This window comes from Lissotriton vulgaris, chromosome 5, assembly GCF_964263255.1.
Source record: "Lissotriton vulgaris chromosome 5, aLisVul1.2, whole genome shotgun sequence".
Taxonomy (NCBI): Eukaryota; Metazoa; Chordata; class Amphibia; order Caudata; family Salamandridae; genus Lissotriton; species Lissotriton vulgaris.
This window is the reverse complement of record NC_141693.1, coordinates 1,723,993,818-1,724,015,921: the sequence shown is the minus strand read 5'-3', so window position 1 is coordinate 1,724,015,921 and position 22,104 is coordinate 1,723,993,818. Positions and strand designations below refer to the sequence as shown.

At 44.2% G+C, this 22,104-nt stretch overlaps 1 protein-coding gene across 1 annotated transcript in view; it reads right to left on the bottom strand.

The window, feature by feature from the left end:
• The window catches only part of LSM12 (LSM12 homolog), a 39,385-nt gene extending 28,514 nt beyond the window's left edge, over positions 1-10,871 (bottom strand). Inside the window, exon 1 of the mRNA XM_086923946.1 lies at positions 10,620-10,871. Within this exon, the coding sequence (XP_086780072.1) occupies positions 10,620-10,740 (121 nt within the window). The 5' untranslated portion in view covers positions 10,741-10,871. The remainder of the gene's footprint in view (positions 1-10,619) is intronic.
• Between the last annotated feature and the right edge of the window lie 11,233 nt (positions 10,872-22,104).

Genomic DNA, 22,104 nt, shown 5'->3' with positions numbered 1-22,104 from the left:
CTTTTTGGTGTCATTTAACCATCTTATCTTGGCCCAACCCCCCTGGCTCATTATGTCTCCCAGGGCATCAGCATAGGATTTTAATTCTTCGCATCTCCAAATCCGTGTCCACAACAGGAGCAGGCGAAGCTGGGCCTGTTCTTTAATGTTTTTGCAACCCGTGTCCATCCACACTGGTACTGACGGAGTGCTCAGTGGAACAGAGATAAAGGATTTTAAGAGCTTGCTCTCTGCTGTGACTAGGGCATCCAGTCGACAGTGGCCCCACAGTTCTGCCCCATACAAGGCTGATGTCGCTACTTTGGCCTTGTAGATGTCGAGTACTGGGGTAGTTGATCTTCTAGTTGAGGCCCTGTATTCCCTCATAAGAGCTCCTCCTACTCTCCTGTGGTTAAGCACCATTTTTTCGATGTGGCTAGCCCAAGTCATCCTGTCTGTAATCCGGATACCAAGGTAGTCGAATTCGGCTACTTTCTCTAGGGGAATAGAATTGAGTGTAGGTGGGCGGCCCAATTTTTTAGGTGGGTTAACAACTAAGTATTTGGTTTTGTCCACATTTATTATTAGCCCTTTAGCATCACAGAACTCCTGGAATCGTGCTAAAAGTTTCTGTAGGCCTTGTGGGGTCTTCGAAATCAGGAGCGTGTCGTCCGCAAAGAGCAGGGTTGGGATGCGGACACCTCCAAGACAGGGGGCGTCGGCTGGTTCTTGTTGAAGGTGTTTTACCACCCCATTCAGATATAACGAAAATAGGGTGGGTGCCAAGACGCAGCCCTGTCTTACGCCCCTAGACACTGGTATCTTTTCAGTGAGCTCTCCGTTTTTGCCCCAGCGGACCTGTGCAAAGGTGTGGTCATGAAGGGTTATGAGAAGGGACAAGATGTAAGGTGGTAGTCCCAACTCACGAAGAACCCTCCAGAGCTCTTCCCGGGGAACTAGGTCAAAGGCAGTCTTCAAGTCTATAAAGGCTAAATAAAGACTACCCTTGCCCAGTTCCACCACCTTCCACCCCAATAGGGACAACCTAAACACCTGCTCTATAGTCCCCATACCAGCCCGGAAACCTGCCTGAAAGTCTGATAGGATTTTATTCTCCTCCACCCAATGGAGGATCCTACCAAGGATAGCTTTACCAGCTATCTTTTGGGTGGAGTCTATCAGACTTATGGGGCGATAGTTTCCTGGGGTTTCCCTACACCCTTTTTTATAAATAGGGACAACCACCGCCCCTTTCCAGGATTCTGGTACTACTCCTCCCCTCATAATGTCATTTAGGAGAGCTGCTATGATCCTTCCCCATTCCGCTGGGTAAGCCCTCATGAGATCACCCGGCAGGCCGCCCGGGCCTGGTGCCTTGCGTGGTGCTACCCAGCCTATAACCCTCTCGATCTCTAATGGAGTAAAGAGGTCATAGGCATGGGGTTCGATTGCTAGTGTGAAGTCCATCCCCACAGACAGTTCCCCATTTGGTGGGAGGTATAGAGATCCAAAGTGTTTTACCCAGCTTTGGGGCGGGATGTTGCAGGGTCTCATGCCTGCGTCGGGTCTGCTCCGTTTACCTATAAGGTTCCAAAAGACCTCTGAATCCCTAACCTTGCTAGCCTGGAGCAGGTCTTCCCAGTATTTATCCTCCCACTCCCTTTTAGCCAAATTAAGAGACTTTTTATAGGCCTTCCTCGCTTCCTGGATCACACTTTGAGATTTAGATTTAACTGCCTCAACCAACTTTGCCTTATGGCCCATACATGCTTGGGTGTACCACCCCTCCACTGGTTTTTTAGATCCTATATTACCCGGCTTTTTAGAGTACAGGGTAAACACGTTGGTTAAGGTTTCAATCAGGGAGGCAAACAACCCACTCGCTTTACCCACCCCTTCTAGGGAGGTTCCAAGAGCTGCCACTGCACGGTTTAGATGGGATTGAATTTCCCCAACCTTTGCCTCGGATAGGACCAGTTTCGCCCATTTAATTCTTCTACCACATGGGGAGACTTCTGATTCATCTAGTGGTGCGGGTGCCACTTTGACATTGGACTTCCCTAAGGGTTGCCACCATTGTTCCATTTTTAGGGATAGAGGGTTGTGATCACTTTCTGTCGAAGGGACCACCTGCATGTCCCTTACATAAGGCCATAAGCACACATCTATTAGAATATAATCCAGCCTAGAGGTGTGCCCTGGTCTATTGTAGGTATGCGCACCCCCCCTATCCGAGGAAGTCCTCCCATTCGCTGCCCTTAGATTAAATTCCAGGCTCAGGGAGTATATCTGGAGTGCCACTTCTGTCCACCTTTTGATCGGTGGGATGTCCAGTGCTGGGATCCCCCACCTAGCATCCTCCTCATCTTGGTCCAGGGAAACATCCGAGCCCAAGGGCTCGAACGTGCAGTTCATATCACCTGCAACCAAGGTGCGGGTCTTATGGGGGGTGTTGTTTAACAGGGTCTCGAGGAGAGCTATTACTGGAGACTTTCTCCCACCCTTTGTACCCCGTGCATACACATTAAAGATATTTAAAACAATTCTTCCCCTTTGGTCTATAAGGGTAATGTTTTGTATGTCCGGGGAACCTGTTGGAAAGTCCACTACTCTACAGTTTAGAGAAGCCGCGACCCAGATGAGAAGGCCGCCCGAGGGTCGGCCTCTCCCAGATTCCGAGACCCGCGCAGGAGAGGAGTATGAGGAGAATCCCACCCTATGGACCGGTACCAGGCTCCAAGTTTCCTGGAATAGGCACAAGGAGTGCTCATCCACCCATGCAGTAAAATCTGGAAGGGCCAGTTTTCCTGCAATCCCTGCGACATTCCAGCTGAAAACCTTAAAGACTAGGTCCGTCACAGCTGGGAGGTCGCTGGGCACCTGAGAGCCCCTATCTGCAGGATTCCCCCCCAAGTATCCGAGGAGAGCAGGGATCTTGTGGAGTTATTAAAGAGTCTCCCATTCCACTTGCAAGGTTTATTTGGATGGGCAGTGCTCCTACTTGTTCTACTCTGCTCGCTGATTCCAGTCAGCAGGGGCCAATTGCCCACATTTGATTCTCCCTATTGTCCCCTACCACCCCAGCCCAATTTTGATCGGAGTTCGGGGAACTTACACTTCCTCCATTTGGGCTAACAAGGTGCCTAGGGTAAAAATACGAGAGGTCTGCCAGTTTAACCCCCGGGGCCCCCATATTTTTAATAGGAGTGCAAATGGATGGTACCACTCTGGGGTCTTGGAAGTTTATGATTATACAGTCTCCCTCCTGCATTTTTTTTCCTTGCCCTACCCATCCCACTCTGCGGACACTTAGGATAATGCCGTCCACACCCAGGGGGATTGGCTTGTTTGCCTTCAGCCAGTGGATACACTTGTTTGAGTGATTGATGGTTTTCCAACTGGCCATCCTTTAGGGGAGGCACATTAACCATGACAGCAACAAAAGGTTGACAGTCTGGTGGGAGATTTACCGGGGGAATCCTTCGTGGGGGAATGCCTGGGGCCTGTGGGGAGGTAGTTGGGGGGCTGAACGTTGTGTTACAGGCCTAGGTACTTTCCCTGACGAAGGCCCGCTGGGCTTGCTGCTACCCTCTGATTTTTGACGGACTTCCTTTTCACCACTAGGTGTCTGTTTCTGTTTTTGGGGAAGAGGCTTTGGCTTATTTTTCTCAGGCTCTGTATGTGTTGAGAGTCCCTTGTGACTTGGGCCTGCTTTGGGATGGGGAGAAGATTTAGGAGTTGGGATTACTGAGCTATTAGGAGCAGCTTTGTTTTGGGATATTAAGGGCATAGGGCCGCTCTGCGCTGGTAAATCATTCCCTTTTACACCCCCGTCCTTATTACCAGTCACTCTAATTGTTTGTTTGATTGTTGTTTTGAGTGAGTGTAACCCGTCCAGGGTTGACTGCTCTAGTTTGTCAATCCTCTCCCCTAGACCCTTAACTTGTGTTAGTAACGGTTTCAAGAGGGTATATACCTTCTCCAGAATATTTTCAACCGCTACTAAGTCAATTGGTTTTGAGATCTTTGCTGTGTGTAACCCCTTGGGAGAAATCGGGACATCCTCTTCTATATCGGGTTCATTCAGCATGGGGGCATCCCTTGTAGTTCTCGAGCAGAATACAGGAGACTTCCTTACTCTTTGGTATAGGGCGGCCTGCCTCACTAGCCTACCCTTCTTGCGTTTACGCAACTTTTTACCTACGGGGGGAAACTCCTGCCTAATATCGGGAGTCACGGTGATAGGTGAAGCCCCAACTAACTTCCCATCTGATACAACTGTGGGGGGTACAAGCAATTTTGGGGACTCGGGATCTCTGATGACATCACTTGTCAGAATAGGTGGTAATGATGTGGACAGGTTACTAGGGCCTCCGTCTTCCATTATAGTTATAGGTAGGAGAGCAGCCAGATTTTCCAGCCTATCTATATTTTTCTCTAAACCAATCAAATGGAGGGGTTCTGAGGGAACACCGACCATACTAGGGAGAGTACTTTTACATTCTACCTGGTAAATTGCCGTTCATTACCCCAACATAAACTAGATATCTTCCACCTCCTATTGGAAGAGAAGCCCAGTGCGATATTTCTCACAGAGACCTGGCTTCACGATAGTGCAGGCCCTGATGTGGCCACGGCACTCCCCCCGAGCTACGCTATTGTAAGGAGGGATCGTATTGGCCAAACAGGAGGGGGCATTGCTATTATTTACAGAAGGGATTTCGTATGCAATTTCGAACCTGCAGACATTCCTAATTGTGAAGCGGCATCTTTTAAAATTATCCTCAGCCCTAATTTTACCTTCTCTGGCCTACTTATTTATCGACCACCAGTTAATAACCCTACTTGGTCAGAAAACTTGGCAAACCTTATCTTACCTCACCATTTAAAAGCTCAAAATTTTACAGTACTCGGGGATTTGGACGACGACAACAATAAGACCTGTAAAAATCTTATAGATGACTTCATGGCTTTAGACATGACATTGCGTAATAAGGGCCCTACCCACAAAGCGGGACATCTGCTTGACCCTATCATCTCTAACATGAAAGAATTATCATGGATGAACATCACTCCCATTTGCTGGTCAGATCATTTTCTCATACTCTTCTCTATTTCTCTCAAACCCACCAAACGCCCATCCACTACCCCTTCTGACTCTTTTAGGAGAAACTGGAAAAACTTAAATTTAGATAACCTCAATAATGCATTGAATAAAGATCATCCATGCCTTGATGGAGACATGGAAAATATATCTGATGCCATACAGACATGGCTAAATGACGCAGTGAACGCCAGTCTGCCCTTATCCCGCTGTAAAGGGAAAGTACATCGTCCCCCGGCCCCTTGGTTTACAGAGGCTCTCAAGAAAGAAAAATCTTCAGCGCCTTGAGACCCTACGGGTATGTAGCGCGCTTTATAAGTGTCACTGATTGATGGATTGATTGATTGAAGAACCTAGAGAGGCAGTGGCGTAAGAACTACGAACTGCACCAAAAAGAGATCTACCGCAAGGCCAGAAACAGCTATCATTCGGCATGTATGAAAGCTAAAGCAAGCTATGTGACTACCACCATAAATACAGCTGTTAACAAAGTCCAGACGCTCTTCAACACTGTGAAGGAATTGGCTGGAGAAAATTCTAGAGCGGAGGTGGCCCCACTCAACACCCAGCAGTGTCAGGATCTGGCGTCCTTTTTCACTACCACTCATAATCAAGAGGACACCTCCCTAACCTCTATAGGAAACTCATCTCGAAGCCTGGCCTCCCATTACACCAGATCAACTGAGGAAACTTTTAAAATCTATCAAATCGGGCTCCCCTCGTGACCCCATTCCCATCAGTATCATGAGCCAACTAGAGGACTCTACCCTGACGCCCATTACAGATACACTTAATGCCTCCATGGAACAGGCTTCAGTTCCTGCTTTATGGAAACATGCCATAGTCAGCCCTCTGTTAAAAAAGCCGACCGCCGATCCTACGATATTGGCCAACTATCGGCCAATATCGTTACTCCCCGCTTTTTCCAAAATGTTGGAAAGGCACATTCACGAGGCACTTTCCTCACATGTGGAAAACAATGAACTACTTCACCCGTCCCAGTCCGGCTTTAGGAGTGGATACTCTACCGAGACAGCCTTGCTCGGGATTACCGAAAAGATCAGAGAGCTCAGAGATGATGGACAAACGGAGGCACTGGTCCTGTTAGATCTTAGTGCGGCCTTCGACATCATCTCTCACTCCAGACTGCTTGTCAGGTTGGGAGAGTGTGGTGTCGAGGGCAGGGCGTTAGAATGGATTAAATCATACTTATCCCTACTCACCTTCCAGATTACCTCTGCTGAGGCCTGCTCGGATGTTCTACTCTCCCCATGGTGTACCACAGGGATCTATCCTGAGTCCCCTGCTATTTAATTTGTATCTTCGTCCTTTAGCCAATCTTGCAGAGAATTTTGGTCTTATTTTAATGACTTATGCTGACGATTCTCAGATTTTGTTTTCTCTCTCTAAATCTGATACGGCTGCTCCTTCTGCACTTAGAATAGGCCTTCAGGAGATATTTTGCTGGATGTCGGCTAACCAACTTAAATTGAATGGGGACAAAACAGAGGTCCTCCTCTTAGAGAATAATAAGGATCTTTGGAGCGATCCCCACTGGCCGACATCACTGGGCAAGCTACCGCCCCCAGCCACTCAGGTCAGAAATCTTGGGGTCATCATAGATGACAATCTCTCCATGACACAGCAAGCCAACAAAGTGGTGGGCACATGTTTTACTATTCTCAGATGGCTTCGTAAAATTGTCTGGATGTTGCCATCTACCACCCAGAAGACCGTAGTAAATGCCTTAGTAACTTCTCGGCTTGACTACGGTAACATCTTGTACCTGGGTGCAAACAAAGCAGCAGAAAGACGCTTACAACTGGTACAAAACGCTGCGGCCAGACTGCTTTGCAAAATACCCAGACACGCCAGGATCACTAAACATCTTGGGGATCTACACTGGCTCAGGGTTGAAAACCGGATTCGCTTTAAAACCCCGAGCTATCTGTTTAAAATCAAAGCTGGGACCGCTCCCAAGTATCTTCAAGATCTTGCCAAGCCCTACTTTCCCAATCGCAATCTTCGTTCAGCTACATCAGCGACCTTTGCGGTTCCCAGGTATAAACGGGCGGGAGATCGTTTTCATATCTGGGTCCTACTCTTTGGAACACATTGCCCATCCAAATACGCAAAGAAGAAAACTACAGGAACTTTAGAAAAAGTGTAAAGACCTGGTTGTTCGACAAATAAGTACCCTCGGATTTTCTCTCTCTCTAGCTGTGCCCGTGATCTGCTAATTCTGCGCCGGGAAACCCTTTATGGGTAGCTGTGCGCCTTACAAATGCTATAAAATAATAATAATAATAATAATAATAAAGAAGTCAAGAAAGCATCCATCACCACCTGTATCACCTCCGCAGCCAACCACACAAAGGAACTCTTCAAAATAGTCAAAGAATTCTCAAACCCAGTCACAGAACACCAGCCACACCTCCCAAGAACTCTGCGACACCCTCTCAGACTACTCCCACAGCAAGATGACCAACATCTACAAAAATGTATTTCTGCCACCCTCAACCCAATGGCCTCAACCAGCCAGCGAACATCAGCCAAACCATTACCATCTGGTCTCTGCTCACTGCACTCACCACCTCAGCCATCATGCCTTCCATCCACTCAGGAGCACCCACTGACATCTACAACCTTGCAATGAACCCAATCAGCATGCATTCACCAGCTTCCACAACACCTCCCATCTCCACAGCAACCTTAATGGACAGATGCAAACATGCAGACCACTTGTAAAGAAAGCCTCTATCAACATGAGCGATCTCAAAGATCATCCTATCTCCCTGCTCCCCTACCTGGACAAAGTACTACAGAAAGTCATCAACCAGTAGCTCACAGAATTCATGGAACAAAAACCCCCTACTGGAAGTCTCACACCAGATTGTGCCAACCACAGCCCCGAGACCGAGCTGACTGCCACCACAGACAACATCCAAACAGACCATTGAGAAAGAGTGGCCCTAGCCCTGACCTCTCTGTAGCGTTCAACATTCTCCCACAACACCCTCATCAACAGACTCTACAACATAAGCATACAAGAACACTTCTTCATGGGGCCACAGCTGGTGGCCTGTGGAACTCTCACCTTCACCTACCGACCATGTATGCAACATTGGCATCATCCGACAGCCAACAGACCATGAAATGACAAGTCAACGCAGTCACCGCCTCTGACTTCCACGTGCTTTGCATTCTTCACAGAAGCTTCAGATGGATCACACCCAATACCTGAAAGACCGTCACTCAGGCCCTCGTCACCAGCTGTCTCGACTGAGGCAATGTCCTCTACCAGACATCTCCACCTACCTCCTCAGAAGACTCCAGACATACAGAACATCGCAGCCAGACTCATTCTGGACCTCCCCAGACACCCACTAGCTCCCCATCCAGAAGAGATGCAAATGCAAGATCTCACTCACACCTACAAAGCCCTCCATGACCTAGAACCCGCCTACATCAACCCTTGCCAACTTTCACCAACCCTCTAAACACTTGCACTCCTCTACACAAACACACACACACACACTCTGCATCTGGCGTAGCCACAGTAGTGGCCACTCCATCGCTGCTAAGACCTGGACAACCTTACCCTCCAGCTCCATAAAGCCTCCTTGCTGGCAGTCTTCAGAAAGACTCAAGACTTGCTCTTCAATAGAGACAGACCCCAAATACCCCTAGGGGTGACAGTGTTGCGCTTTACAATTGAAGTCAATAGAGCATACCAAAAGAAAAGCTGAAAAGTACCTTAAATGTGGTCCTCACAATCATACCTGTGATCCCTGTAACACCATTTCCAACAAAAACATAAGTTTCAATAGTTTGCCATTTAACAAATAAAAACAAACTCTGTAAAAACAAGAGCGAACACATTCCTAGTGCAATGTTTGAAATTAGTAAAGACGGGCTCACTAGACCACCAATCAAATTCAAGCCAATCTGCATTTCTCTTTTTTAGTTGCAGCCATGCCAACAACTTTCAGTGTTTACCCACCCACAAGCAATGCTGAACAAGAACATTGCTCTTGAACAGCAAAAAAAGTGCACATTCGAGTCATGCTCATGTAAATGTAAGCCCCGATATGGTGGTAAAACAACCAGAAACAGCTTTTTGATATAATGCAGCTGAAGACAAGCCACAATAGCACCAATCGAACAAGCTGTGATGTGCTTGAGGAGTACTAGTGTGTAGTGGCATCCCAATAGTGTATAGCAGCCCATTAACTGCCAATGGCAAAGCACCTCCAAACATTACAGCAATGTGAACTAGATACTACACTTCTAGCCTGCACTGGAAACGTACCAATTAAATATGTTATGTGCACAGCAGTGTGGAAAGGCCCAGGTGCGGTACAAATGGTATCTGTAGCATAGTGACATTGGACATTCCACGGAAAGCCAACATATCAGTTGCACAATAGAATAGCTTGGTTACGAGTATGCACTACAGGAGGTACCAATTGTACAAGGACCCTGTTCAGCAGCATCAGTTATCGCCCTTTATCAGCACCTGTGGAGCAATGAACTGTCATGCGGCTGATGCCCTCACACTTACTGCCATGGGACAGTCCATGTTTAATAACAAAACCACCATTATAACCAAGCGACAGCCTTCTCAGCTTTAACAGGATGAACGCTTTCACACACTGACCACTAGACATTACATGCACATCTGTCAACGTAGTCAGGTTGCATGCACTACTATAGAATGAGATTTGTATTCAGTAAAACACTGCACTCTGTCATTCAGCGGTCAATTGTCGGACTTACAAAGTCAGAAATCAATCAACTGGCACAATCCGCGATAGGGTCCTGCAGTGGCACTAGGTTAAAGCACAGACAAATCGGACGGGAAAAAAATTACACAACCTATGGTGCACTGCTACAGTGTATAAAGCATCCCCAGAAGCGGCACCGTTAAAGTTATTTGATATGCACTGCTATGCAGCATCACATGTAACCGGTTGGCATACATGCCTACGAGGCAGACAACATATCCAACAGAAGCATCAGCGTGATGGAACTCCTTAATAGCAGCAGCAACATGGCTGTATACTAGAACCCACTGCCAGAATTCAGGTCACCCCCGCTGCAGGCAACAAGAAGAAACCTACAATAGTACATACGTGTATAACTACCTTACCATGCGGAGAGCGTCAGCTTTCCCGCGGCACCTTTCAAACAGAAGACGTTCAGAGCACAGCTACATTGTGGGGTCGCCTGAAAGACATGTGGCAACAAGAAGGGAGACAACCCAGCAAGACCTGCTGATGGAAACAGAACAACCCTGCCACTCTAAAAGAAGAATGTCGCTCAAAGTTCGCACCCCGGCTCAGCTATAATATTTTCTTTGTATTTTTACACATTATCGGCAGAACTACCAACCGCTGCTTAAGGGAAAATAACCATAACCCTAACATAAGTAGGCCTGTCCAAAGCCCCGGTATTTCCTGGCGGCCAGGCCGAGCAGTCGCCAGATACCTACAGCTCTTCTCCCACCCGCTCCCTACACGTTGTCAAAGGATACTGAGCGCCAGCATCTTGGATTGGTAGTCAAAGGCCACCACCTCGCCCTGCAACCGCTGCTCCTGGCATGTCCGACAGGACACCTGGCTGCCGACGCTAAAATACTCCCCCGGAGCCGCCATCTTTACAGCACAGCCAGGGCGGCCTCGGTTCGGCCTTTTCCACGCCGGCCAGCGCCTGACGTCACGACGCGGCGCGACGGAGAGAACCTGCGTGCTTCCTGGTGTCCGGAGTGACAGTGTCCCTTGCTCCGCCCCTCAACGGCCTCGCGCAGTTGCTCATAAGTCAAGTCACGAGCGCACTAGGAAGTGCTGGTTCTGTGACGTGGAACCCGCGGTATCTCCATGGTAACCAGACCTAAGCCATGTGACCGGAATTGGAGATATACTATGGGATACCAAACCGCCATAGAAAATAACGCGAATCGTTCTTGGTAATATAAATAATCATTTAGAGGCGTCAATTTTGCGCAGGTTTAGGAATATAAAGTATACGGAACTGAGAACATTACATTGGACACAAGCAGCCTAAAATGATAATATGACATGGTCCGACACCGGGCATGAACAAGGCAAGCAACGTATGATATACAAAGCCCAACCCCAAAATATAAAACTCTATCGAGGGCGTCACAATCATCTCCATTCATGTGAAATGTCTTCTATTGACTTAAATGGGACAAAACACTGTAAAAATATGAAAAGTCCCACTGAAGAAAGAACTCGCCAGTAAGTGCCTCAGCCAGGGATTATTGACCGAGATCCATCAATGCGCCTGGCAGAGCCAACGACAAGCCAACGACTGCCAGGTCCACCCCCAAAATTCTCTTTCCACCTGAGAAATGGTTTCCAGGATGGTTCAGTCGTCCACATTCTACACAGACCCCAACACATCTTTCCCCTTATTATAATACACAACACAAATCAAACAGATGAAATGATAAACCGGAGTATGATATTATCAAGCCCAACAACGTGTTGTAGCCTATAAAGTATCCAGAAGAACATATCGCAAGGAAAACAAAATTGCATTCCACTTGAAATGACTTCTAAAATTACCTGAAACTCTGACATCATTGAAACGAGAAGGTGCCTTCCTCACTCTCACAGACCTTCCTGAGTTCATATCATTCTGGACCTGTGAGTTTCCAGAAGCCCAATTAAACTGTTATTTCCCTTGTCTGCATTTTGCTTGGACAATTTTTCCTTATTCCACCATTTGCCATCACTTATTTTCACCACTCTCTCCTTGACCACCACAATCTGCAATGGCTAGGAGAACTTGGAATGACCACAATACCTGGTAGTTTTAACACAAAAGGTGGGAGATGCATTGGATCCCAAGCAGAATATCAAAGGGTTCAAGTCCCACACAAGAAGAAGATTGCACTGACAGAAATAGTAGTTCTTTCACAATGAAGCTGTTTTAGGTTCTTTTTATTCAGTATATTAAAACACAGCAGCCAACGCGTTTCACCTACACAGGCTTCTTCAGGGCTGCAAATAACAATACAAACAAATATCAAGCATATTATACAATTAAAAACATAGTTAGAGTAAATATTATCCTAAGCTATACATGCATAAATCCCTAAACGGACCAAAGTCATTTTATTCACAAAGCCCAAATCCTAGATACAGTAGGTTAAAAGACCAAGACCATGTCTCTAATGCAAGGATCACACAAGAATTATTTGCAGTTATGAATTGGAGTAATCAAAACTGGAGATATGCAGAACCAAAAACTCTAACAAAGCAAGGTATGTAGTAATATTCTTCATTAATATCAATAACCCACAAAAGAACATTCCATGGTATAGTCAAAAGTATATTCAGCCACTAGGAATCAAGAAGTGGCAGACTGAGCGAGAGGAGAAAAGGAAATAGCAAGGAGGAGAAAAAAAGGAAGAAAAAAGAAGAACAAAGGTGGGAGAAGAGATATCTACTTATTAGACAGACGTTACCCACCACAAATTAATGGACCACACAGTTCATAGAAGGAGTGTGTAGATTCCTCCAGGAGTTGTCCCAGGTCAGTCCACCATGAACTTAAAATGTCATTAATGGCGCAAAGAAACCTGAAGAGAGGTAGAATAAAAGCTCATTAGCATCCTCAAAGGATAGCAAGGATGTGTAATCCTAATCTAATCGCTGTGGGAAATAAAAGTTCACAGTGTACCTGTATAAGTATTCAATCCTCTAGATATTGAGTCTGTGTCAAATTCTGCGGTAACCGACCTCTTCAAGGACCAATGTAATGTACCACGGTCACTCATGGGCCGTCAGACATAAAACCTGTACATAAAAATGTACAAGATTCAGACAAGGACAAATGCCCTGCAAATACCATTGAACACATTGAACAGGCCAAAATAGTCCCTAGGTTCAGCAACTCATCCGATCTCAAATAGGTGTATCATCATACCTGAAATAATTCAATCAGTAGCCCTCCAGCATGATTGTCCCCTTCATAGCACAGTGTAGGACGGTGTAACACGAAGAAAAGACATATATGTATTAGGTGCGTAAGTCAGAGACAATCTGTATCACACAACTCTAATCACGCACAGTATCAAAGTCAAGTTAATCCCTAGATAAATAGGAAGATTCAAAAACGACACATTCGTGTATCTGCTATGGCCAGGTGATACACATGGATGCCATATAGTTCACATTCGTGCAACTAGTCAAAATATATAAAGTTTGCGATAATGGTGGACTGTTTAACTATTTTACAAAAGGATATTGGACTGTTTATCTATTTTGGAAAAAGTAATTCACCAAACCCCTAAATCCAATGTCAGAATTAGACCTTTCGCTAAGAGACTGGCAGGTCCAAAACGCAGGTTTTTTATTTAAAAGGTTAGAATACCTACAAATAGTTCAAGTAGAGAAAGTGTCCACCATTTATGAATAATATTAACACTAGAAAGATGCCCCACAAGTCCAATTAACAATTAACATTTCAAGGTTCTCAAGCTATTAATGCTTAGTTTTAGCAGGCCATTTAGTACTACAAACGTGTCCCTAACAGCACATGGCGCCACAACTTGATTCACAAGCAAAGAGGAGCTATGAGTCACTAGTCACTATTTATAATAACCCCAACATAGAGTATAGTCCCCACAGCGCTTACGCCCTCACCTTACCTATTCAAAACGGCTCTCCAAGAGAAAAAATTGTCTGTCGAGTGTTTGCTGCGCAACTTCGAACATTAATTGTCACGGTATATGTAGCCAAGCTATTAAGGTAACCGGTTGCAGCTGTGTCCTAAGCAGTGATCAACAAAACGCTACAACGCCACCCGTGGCCAACCTATTAAAACTATTATAATCCTAAAGCGGCGTGTGCTTTTCTGCCTGGTGACATAGTATATTATGAGCCCATCGCTGATGCAAATTAAATATAAAAGAATGCTACGTAATATTCCCATTTTTACAAAGCTAACCCTAGAACAAAAAACTTTTTATTGTTTTTATTAAACGTACTCCTCTTGGTTTCAGAAAACAGTGACATGGTGGCTCGAACCTTCTACAGGCAGTTAATCCAGAACCAAGCAGAACCCAGTGCTGTGCGCTATCGTGTAGGTAGACTTCCTCCACTTCATAAATGCACTTGAATATACTAAAAATACACAAAATGCTGTATTATGCATAACTCTAGACATGGAAGTCATACTCGGCGCTGGTTTCTGTTTTTTAAAAAAAAGGAGTAAACTCAGAAGGAACACACAATTTTTCCTTATTTCGCCATTTGCCATCACTTATTTTCACCACCCTCCTTGACCACCACACTCTCCAATGGCTGGGAGAACTTGGAATGACCCTTCGTCACAATACCTGGTAGTTTTACCTTTTCTTAGTTCCCTATGTTAAAAAGAGATTGGCGCCCTCCCTTTATAGAATCTACGCTGGCATTCTTCTCCTGAGCCTTCTTACAACTCTCCTTGAAACGCTCAAGTTTAACATGCGACACTTTCAAATCATTCTTTCAAGGTCTGACCAGTTTGGTAACAGCCACCCTTCCCTTATACGGAACAAATGATGAAACATTGCTGGTAGCACATGGAGTGGTGGGCAATGCCCACAACAAACCCCAAAGCTCTTTCTCCCAATTCAACCCATTAGCCACTGAAAGTTGAATGTTGTCCTCTATGAACCTGTTGTAGAGTTCTACTAAACCATTACTAGGGGGATGGCAAAGAGAAGTAGTAATATGCTTTACTGCCCAATGATAATGAACAGAACAAATGCCTATGTCGCTATTTCTGAATGAGACAATTATTAGGTCAAAACATACAGGATAGACAGTATGTTTGTTGATTTAAATCTTTATTCTTTATGGGTTTTTTGTTGTTGTTTTTTTTAGTTTCAGTTAATCACTTCTATTTGGGTGATTTTAATTATTTGTACAAATTTTAAAATCTGATGTACAAAACAAAATTTGATTTGTATCAAAATCCACAACATGTATTTACAAACGATTACATTTTAGTGACCATTCAATCCACATTCATTCGTGACTCACACCAATACAAACAACCACAACAAAACAAAAATGATTCACAAAATGTTGGAATTGCAATATTCACAACAGCAAGCCAATATTTTTCAGCACAAATATATATATACAGTTTATATTTCTCTTAATTCTTGAATTATTAAGTTTGGCTTGAAAATTAAACAGGTCAAATTAATTTCAAGCCAAACTTAATAATTCAAGAATTAAGAGAAATATAAACTGTATATATATATTTGTGCTGAAAAATATTGGCTTGCTGTTGTGAATATTGCAATTCCAACATTTTGTGAATCATTTTTGTTTTGTTGTGGTTGTTTGTATTGGTGTGAGTCACGAATGAATGTGGATTGAATGGTCACTAAAATGTAATTGTTTGTAAATACATGTTGTGGATTTTGATACAAATCAAATTTTGTTGTGTACATCAGATTTTAAAATTTGTACAAATAATTAAAATCACCCAAGTAGAAGTGATTAACTGAAACAAAAAAAAACCAACAAAAAAAAACATAAAGAATAAAGATTTAAATCAACAAACATACTGTCTTACCCGTATGTTTTGACCTAATAATTGTCTCATTCAGAAATAGCGACATAGGCATTTGTTCTGTTCATTATTAGCTTGTGGCAAGCTGTGTCGTTGGGAGCCCAGACCCAGTGGTATTGTTCGAATTACTGCCCAATGAGTTCCTTGGATGTAAATTGCACCCCATTGTCCATGTCCAGTTCAACTGGTGCACATTCCCTAAAGAACAAGATCAGCAAAAAGTCCAGCATCTCCTCCGTGTTAGCTGATTTCATAAACTGGACCTCTGGCCACCTTGTGCCATATTCGACCAGCACCAACCAATCCCTACTACATTCATTCAAAACATACATGGGCCCAATGATACCCAACCCTAACCTAAACCATGGTTTATCTGGAATAGGAATTGATTCAACCGGGCTGGGAAATGTCACTTGAGTCATATCACTGACCATACATGCCAAACAGTCCATGATAAAAAAAAAAGTTTAGATTACGCGTATGATTTGTGGCGTGCACCAGAGATATCACTCCCCGACAAAGGTGTGGAAATCAGTATGCTGTCCGCGACACTTAAGATAAGTGTCGACTCCCTAGGCACAACCAATGGAAACGAAAAGAACGTTTTGAAAGAAATTGCTTCAGTGAATACAGTTCAATCAGTGGTATCCTTGATTATCACAATGATTTATTCCATGTTGTTTTTCACATGTAATTCAATAGTTCATAGAATCATGGTTGATTTAATCCAAATATCATTCCCAGATACAATGTATTCAATTCATGGTAAACTGATCACATCACCCAATGCATTTCGGACAGAGTCCTTCATCAGGGGTAGTCTGCAAACAATACAAATGTGATGTTTGTAAAAACCGCCAAAGTGTCTACATAAAGAAATAATTCACATCAAACTCGACGTTAATGAAAAAATGGAATATAGAAGCAAAAGAGTGTCGTACTGAAAATGAACGAAATAAGTGAGTGAGTCCAGAACGAGAAGGTGCCATTACGGTTATGGAGCAGCAAGAGGCTCAATGTGACTATAACTGTGTAAGTACTTGAATGATGAGTGAAAAAGTCCCAGACATAGATAGAATAAAGGAGCGGCGAGTGAAATCACGCTGCCCGACATTTCATTGGAAAATAATAAAAACAGAGATAGCCGCGGTGAGTTTGAGGGTAATATAATAAAATCAATGCCCAAAGTGAAGCGCAAGCATTCAAACTTACTGGTGATTCAGCGTAAAGTAGCCTAACTACATCGTGCGTCCATCGCTACGTGTGAGTGTTTGCTGGTGTCACGTATTCGAGAAAAAAGATCAGTGAAACATGCGCATAGAAAGAGGACAACGTAAATAGCGGCCATGTTGTAGTGGTATGTAACACGAAAAACGTAAAAAAGGTGTGTTGTTTGCAATGAAGTAGAGTACAACAAAAATTGCATCAAACCAATATATAGACAAAAGATGAAGTAAAAGAAAATGTAACTAGCAAGAGAAAACTGTGTACATTGAAAAATCGATATGAAAGTAACAACAATCAGATTAAGTACAAGAAAATCTGCTCCTCACAAATAACATGAAAATTCCATCCGATCATTTAAACCAAAAGGCTTGGAAGATTGCAAAAACTTGATCCAATGATTCTCACGCTGCAAGAGAAAGTTATTATTGTCTCTACCCTCACGCTTGGCCACCACTTCAACAGCAGCAAATCTGAGTTGGCTTACATTATGTCTATTATCTTTGAAGTGTATTGCCAAATTAGATTTTACGTTCTCAGTCCGTATATTGCTTTTGTGCTCATTAATTCGCGTTTTCAACTTGCGTGATGTCTTGCCAGTATAGATCAAATCACATGGGCATTTGATAATATAAATCACATTTTCAGTGTCACAAGTAGCATTAAGTCTCACATGGATATTGGTGTCTTTCATCGGATGTTTCATAATTGGCCCTTTGATTAGGTTATTGCAATTTTTGCAATTCAGACATGGTTGATTGCCCTTGTATACAGTAGGAGTGATTTGTCTGGGTTTGGTGATGATTTCTTTCAGATTATTTCCCCTTGTATAGGCAAATAGCGGTTGTCCTTGATAGATCTGTTTGAAATCAGGCTCCGTGCTTATGATGGAACAATGTCTCAGTATAGATGCCTTGTATGCTTTAGAAACTACTGAATATTTTGAAACGACCACTGGTCTTTTCGTAGTGTCCTTATGTTTAGGATGCAATGTCTCATCACGACTCAATTTGTCAAAGCGTTCGTTGGCGTTTCTCAAGATCAATTGTGGATAACCCCTCTGTTCAAAATGTTTGATCATGTTAACAGCTTGTTCCTCGAATTTGGTAGTATCTGATACGATTCGTTTTACACGGAGGAGTTGAGAGTATGGCAAATGATTCTTCAAGGCCGTCTGGTGAAAGGAATTATAATGCAGGGTATTGTTCTTGTCTGTCACTTTTCTGAATAGATTCGTTTCTAGATGGTTACTGGCCCGGATGATTTTGACATCCAAGAATGTGATGGATTCTTGACTGAACTCGTATGTAAATTGAATCCGGTCATTGATAAGGTTTAATTGTACTAATGCTGTCTGTAGAGAATCCTGATCTCCCTGCCATAAAACAAAAATATCATCAATATATCTTAGGAAGATCTTGGCATGTGTTTCCCAAGAGATGTGGTTCAAGATATGGTTTTCCTCAAAGTACTTCATGAATGCATTAGCATAGACCTGTGCAGCACAGTTGCCCATAGAAGTACCGGACAACTGTATGTAGCATTGATCCTCCCATGAAAAGTAGCTTTGGTACAATGTAAAGTGCATCAGTTGCATGATGAAAATTTGAAACTGAATGTCTAGATCAGAGTGCAATAAAATGTTCTCAATGGCTTCCATACCGAGATCATGCGGTATGCTGGTATAAAAAGATTTGACATCTATAGAACACAGCCAGATGGAATCCTGTTCTGCAAAAGAAATGTCACGTATTTGATGCAAAAAATCTGTGGTGTCTTTGACATAAGTGCGTGATGATTGAATTAAAGGCTGTAAGTATCTGTCTATGAGCTTTCCTGTAGCTTCATGTATACTGCCCCGTGTAGAGACAATTGGTCTGAAAGGAGGTTGTGTCAAATTCTTATGGATTTTCGGCAGCATATATGCTGGGTGTTCTTGGATTGTTTGGAGTAAAAAATTTCACAGTTTTCTGATTAATGATTCCATTGTCATAAGCTGTTGATAGAATATTCAGCAACACTTCTATGAATTGACCGGTGGGGTTGTGTTGTATGACACTGTATGTATTAGTATCAGAAAGATGTTCTTTGACTTGTGTGCGATAAAAATCTGTGTCCATAAGTACTAGGGCTCCCCCTTTATCTGCAGACTGGTAGGTGATGTCAACTTTTTTGGCTAAATTGTTTAGAGTGGCGTACTCCTTGTTGGTCATGTTGGTATGTTTCTTGTTACGTTTGTAGTTGTGGCGATTACGAGGATGAAGGGGTTGCCTTCCAGCTATGTGAGAAAAACGGGTATGTTACAAACAACTACAACTCCCAGACTGCCATGGGGGAGACTCGTTTGTACTAAGCCCCTCCTTTCCCAGAGAAAGGTGCTTGTCAATTGTTCCTGCAGTTCGAGTCAGAGGAGTGGCGGATGGTGTTCCCCGCCGGATTCCAGCGAGAAGAATCACAGCGTGTAGGAGAGAACTTTTGTTTTGCGCCTGGTGGAGAAACGGAGATCTCCAAACGAACTTTTGTATTGCCAAGAAGGAGTGCGGGCTCGCCTCCTTCTCTTTCCAGATTTGTTTGCCGGGACACTTGAAGGGGTGGAGCCTGTTAGAGTAGCCGCGGAGTTTCGTTTAGCGCGTGTTAGCGCTAAAGGACACGTGAGTAAATACAGTCTTTATTTTTGTGCGCGTCTATATAGATACGCGTGCAACTTACAGGCTGATAGTTTGAAGAGGACTAGGGATCCGGCGCGGCTGCGCAAGGTAGATTCCTGATTAGAGTCCGAGCGTGTTTGAAGCAGTATTCAAGTTCCAAGTCGGATAGTCCTTGACAATTGAACTGCCTTATGGGAAATGAAGTCCAAGTTGTGCATATAACAACCATAGGAGAGAAGAGATCAGCAGTATATCTTGTTTATCCTTTTTGTTTAAGTTTCGTTAAGTTAAATCGTGGAGGAGTTGAACGTCTAAGACTTTGGGACTAAATCCTATTTGTTAAAGGACACTTTGAAGAGGAAGGGATCTAGTGTTAACCTTCCACTGAAGTCCTGTATAAGAGAAGTTGTGGTGAGTGAAGTCATAATCCCTATTGATGGTAGAGTGAAGTATTCATGGACCTGAAGGGTAATTGTGTGTTTGTTCACCTTTCAGATACCCGTGAAGGTGTTTCAGAACTGTCCCTTAGATCCAGTCCCTCTCAGAGAGTAACGAAGATAAGAAAAACCACATCCACGTTCTCCTCCAACGCTTCTTCTCTCCTTTTTTCCCTTCTTTGCACGAAGTCAGACAGAGGTATATCATTTCTCTGTTGGGGGCCGTGTGAGAGGGGAGTAAAGGATCTAGCATCTGACATCGTCTCCGCTGGGCCAAGAAAGAAGGTTAGTGGCGTTTATGTTCCTTGCGCTACTGCCAGTCTTGACAGATTGACAAGCCCAAGTAACAAGACCCAGCCCGGACGATGAATATTGAAAGTGTACTGAATTCCGTGGTGGAGAGCCTTGCGGCTCTACAGCAGGAAGTCACCACGTCACGCACAGAGAGTCAGGTACTATATAAGGAAATGGGGGTCCTTAGGAAAGAGGTGTCCGAGTTGTCCAAGAAAGGTCAAAAGGGGGCTTCATATATCAAACCAGCCACTTTACTTCCCCCTTCCTCCACCGTATCTCCTGTGTCACAGGGAGCTGATGGGGGTGGGTTCACTATATCATCTCCCTCTTCCTCCTCCTCTTCTGATGCTGTTCCTACAGTCCATGTTATACAAAACACCGGGATTCCACTGGCCCCCCCTGAAAGGTTTTACGGGGATCCCCGTAAATTTGAAATATTTCTAAACCAGTGTAGATTACACTTTCTGTGCAAGCCTGGGGTGTTCCAAGAAGATTCAACAAAGACTGCATTTATGATGTCCTACATGGGAGGCAATGCAGCAAGTTGGACTATACCCTTGTTGGAGAGAAACGATCCTGTGTTGCATGATTTTGATGAATTTTGCTTGGAACTGCGACGATTGTTCGACAGAAAACTTCATATGTTATCTCTGGATAGAGAGTTGTTAACCTTGCGGCAAGGATCTCAGGATTTGCTCTCCTATATTACTTCCTTCAATCGACTCGTGGTCGAAACAGAGTGGCCTACGGCAAAGAGGATATCTATCTTCTATCAAGGGCTCCGAGGGGAGCTAAAGGATGTATTAGCTCAAGTGGTACAACTACCCACATCCTGCGAAGAATTGATTGACTTAACGGTTCAATTGGATCATCGCCTTCTGGAAAGACGGGGAGACAGAGGTCGAGGCGACGGTCGCTTCTTCTATCCTCGTCCACGAAGTACCATAGAAGACCATCCGAAGATGCCCGAGGGTGTCGAACCTATGCAGATAGGAGGTCTAAGAGGCCCCCTTTCAAAGGAAGAAAAAGACAAAAGAAGAAGACTGAAACAGTGTCTGTACTGCGGAAAGGGTGGTCATTTCGTAAAAGATTGCCGAGCCAGAAACGCGTTACCTGGAAGATCGACGACACCCCCTTCTCAGGCGGTCATACAAGCGGGAAGACCGGCGGAAAACTAGCATGCCCAAATCAGGAGGAGGTCGCTGCCTTGGGTTGTTCACCGTCAAAGATCTCATCTACGCTTGCGAATACATTGCATCCTGCAGTGGCCCACATGAATCTAAAGGTAACTTTATGGGTCAATTCCCGCGACGCCATGGAGATAGATGCTCTGCTAGATTCAGGAGCCACGGGTAACTACATTGACCAGGAATACGCCCTGAAAATTGGGATAGTATGTGAGAAAAAGGATAAACCGGAGCTGGTCAAAGCAGTGGATGGAACAGTCTTGTCATCTGGCCCAGTATCTTATCATACTCAAGCATTGTTGATGCAGACGAATCGAAATCACCAGGAGATGATACAATTTGACTTGATAGATGCGCCCCAGTTCCGTCTCATATTGGGGATGCCGTGGTTGACACTTCACGATCCTCAAGTCAGTTGGGCAGCACGTACGATCACCTTATCTTCTGCGTTTTGTAAGGCCAATTGTAGACAGGATTTGTCTAATACTGAAGAACAACAAGCTACGCCTTCAGTCTGCCTGGCTTCTGGATGTTCTATCGGACCATACTGTTGTGCCACCGCTCTCCCTGACGAATACCAGGAGTTCAGTTCCTTGTTTGATAAACAAAAGGCCACCGATTTGCCTCCA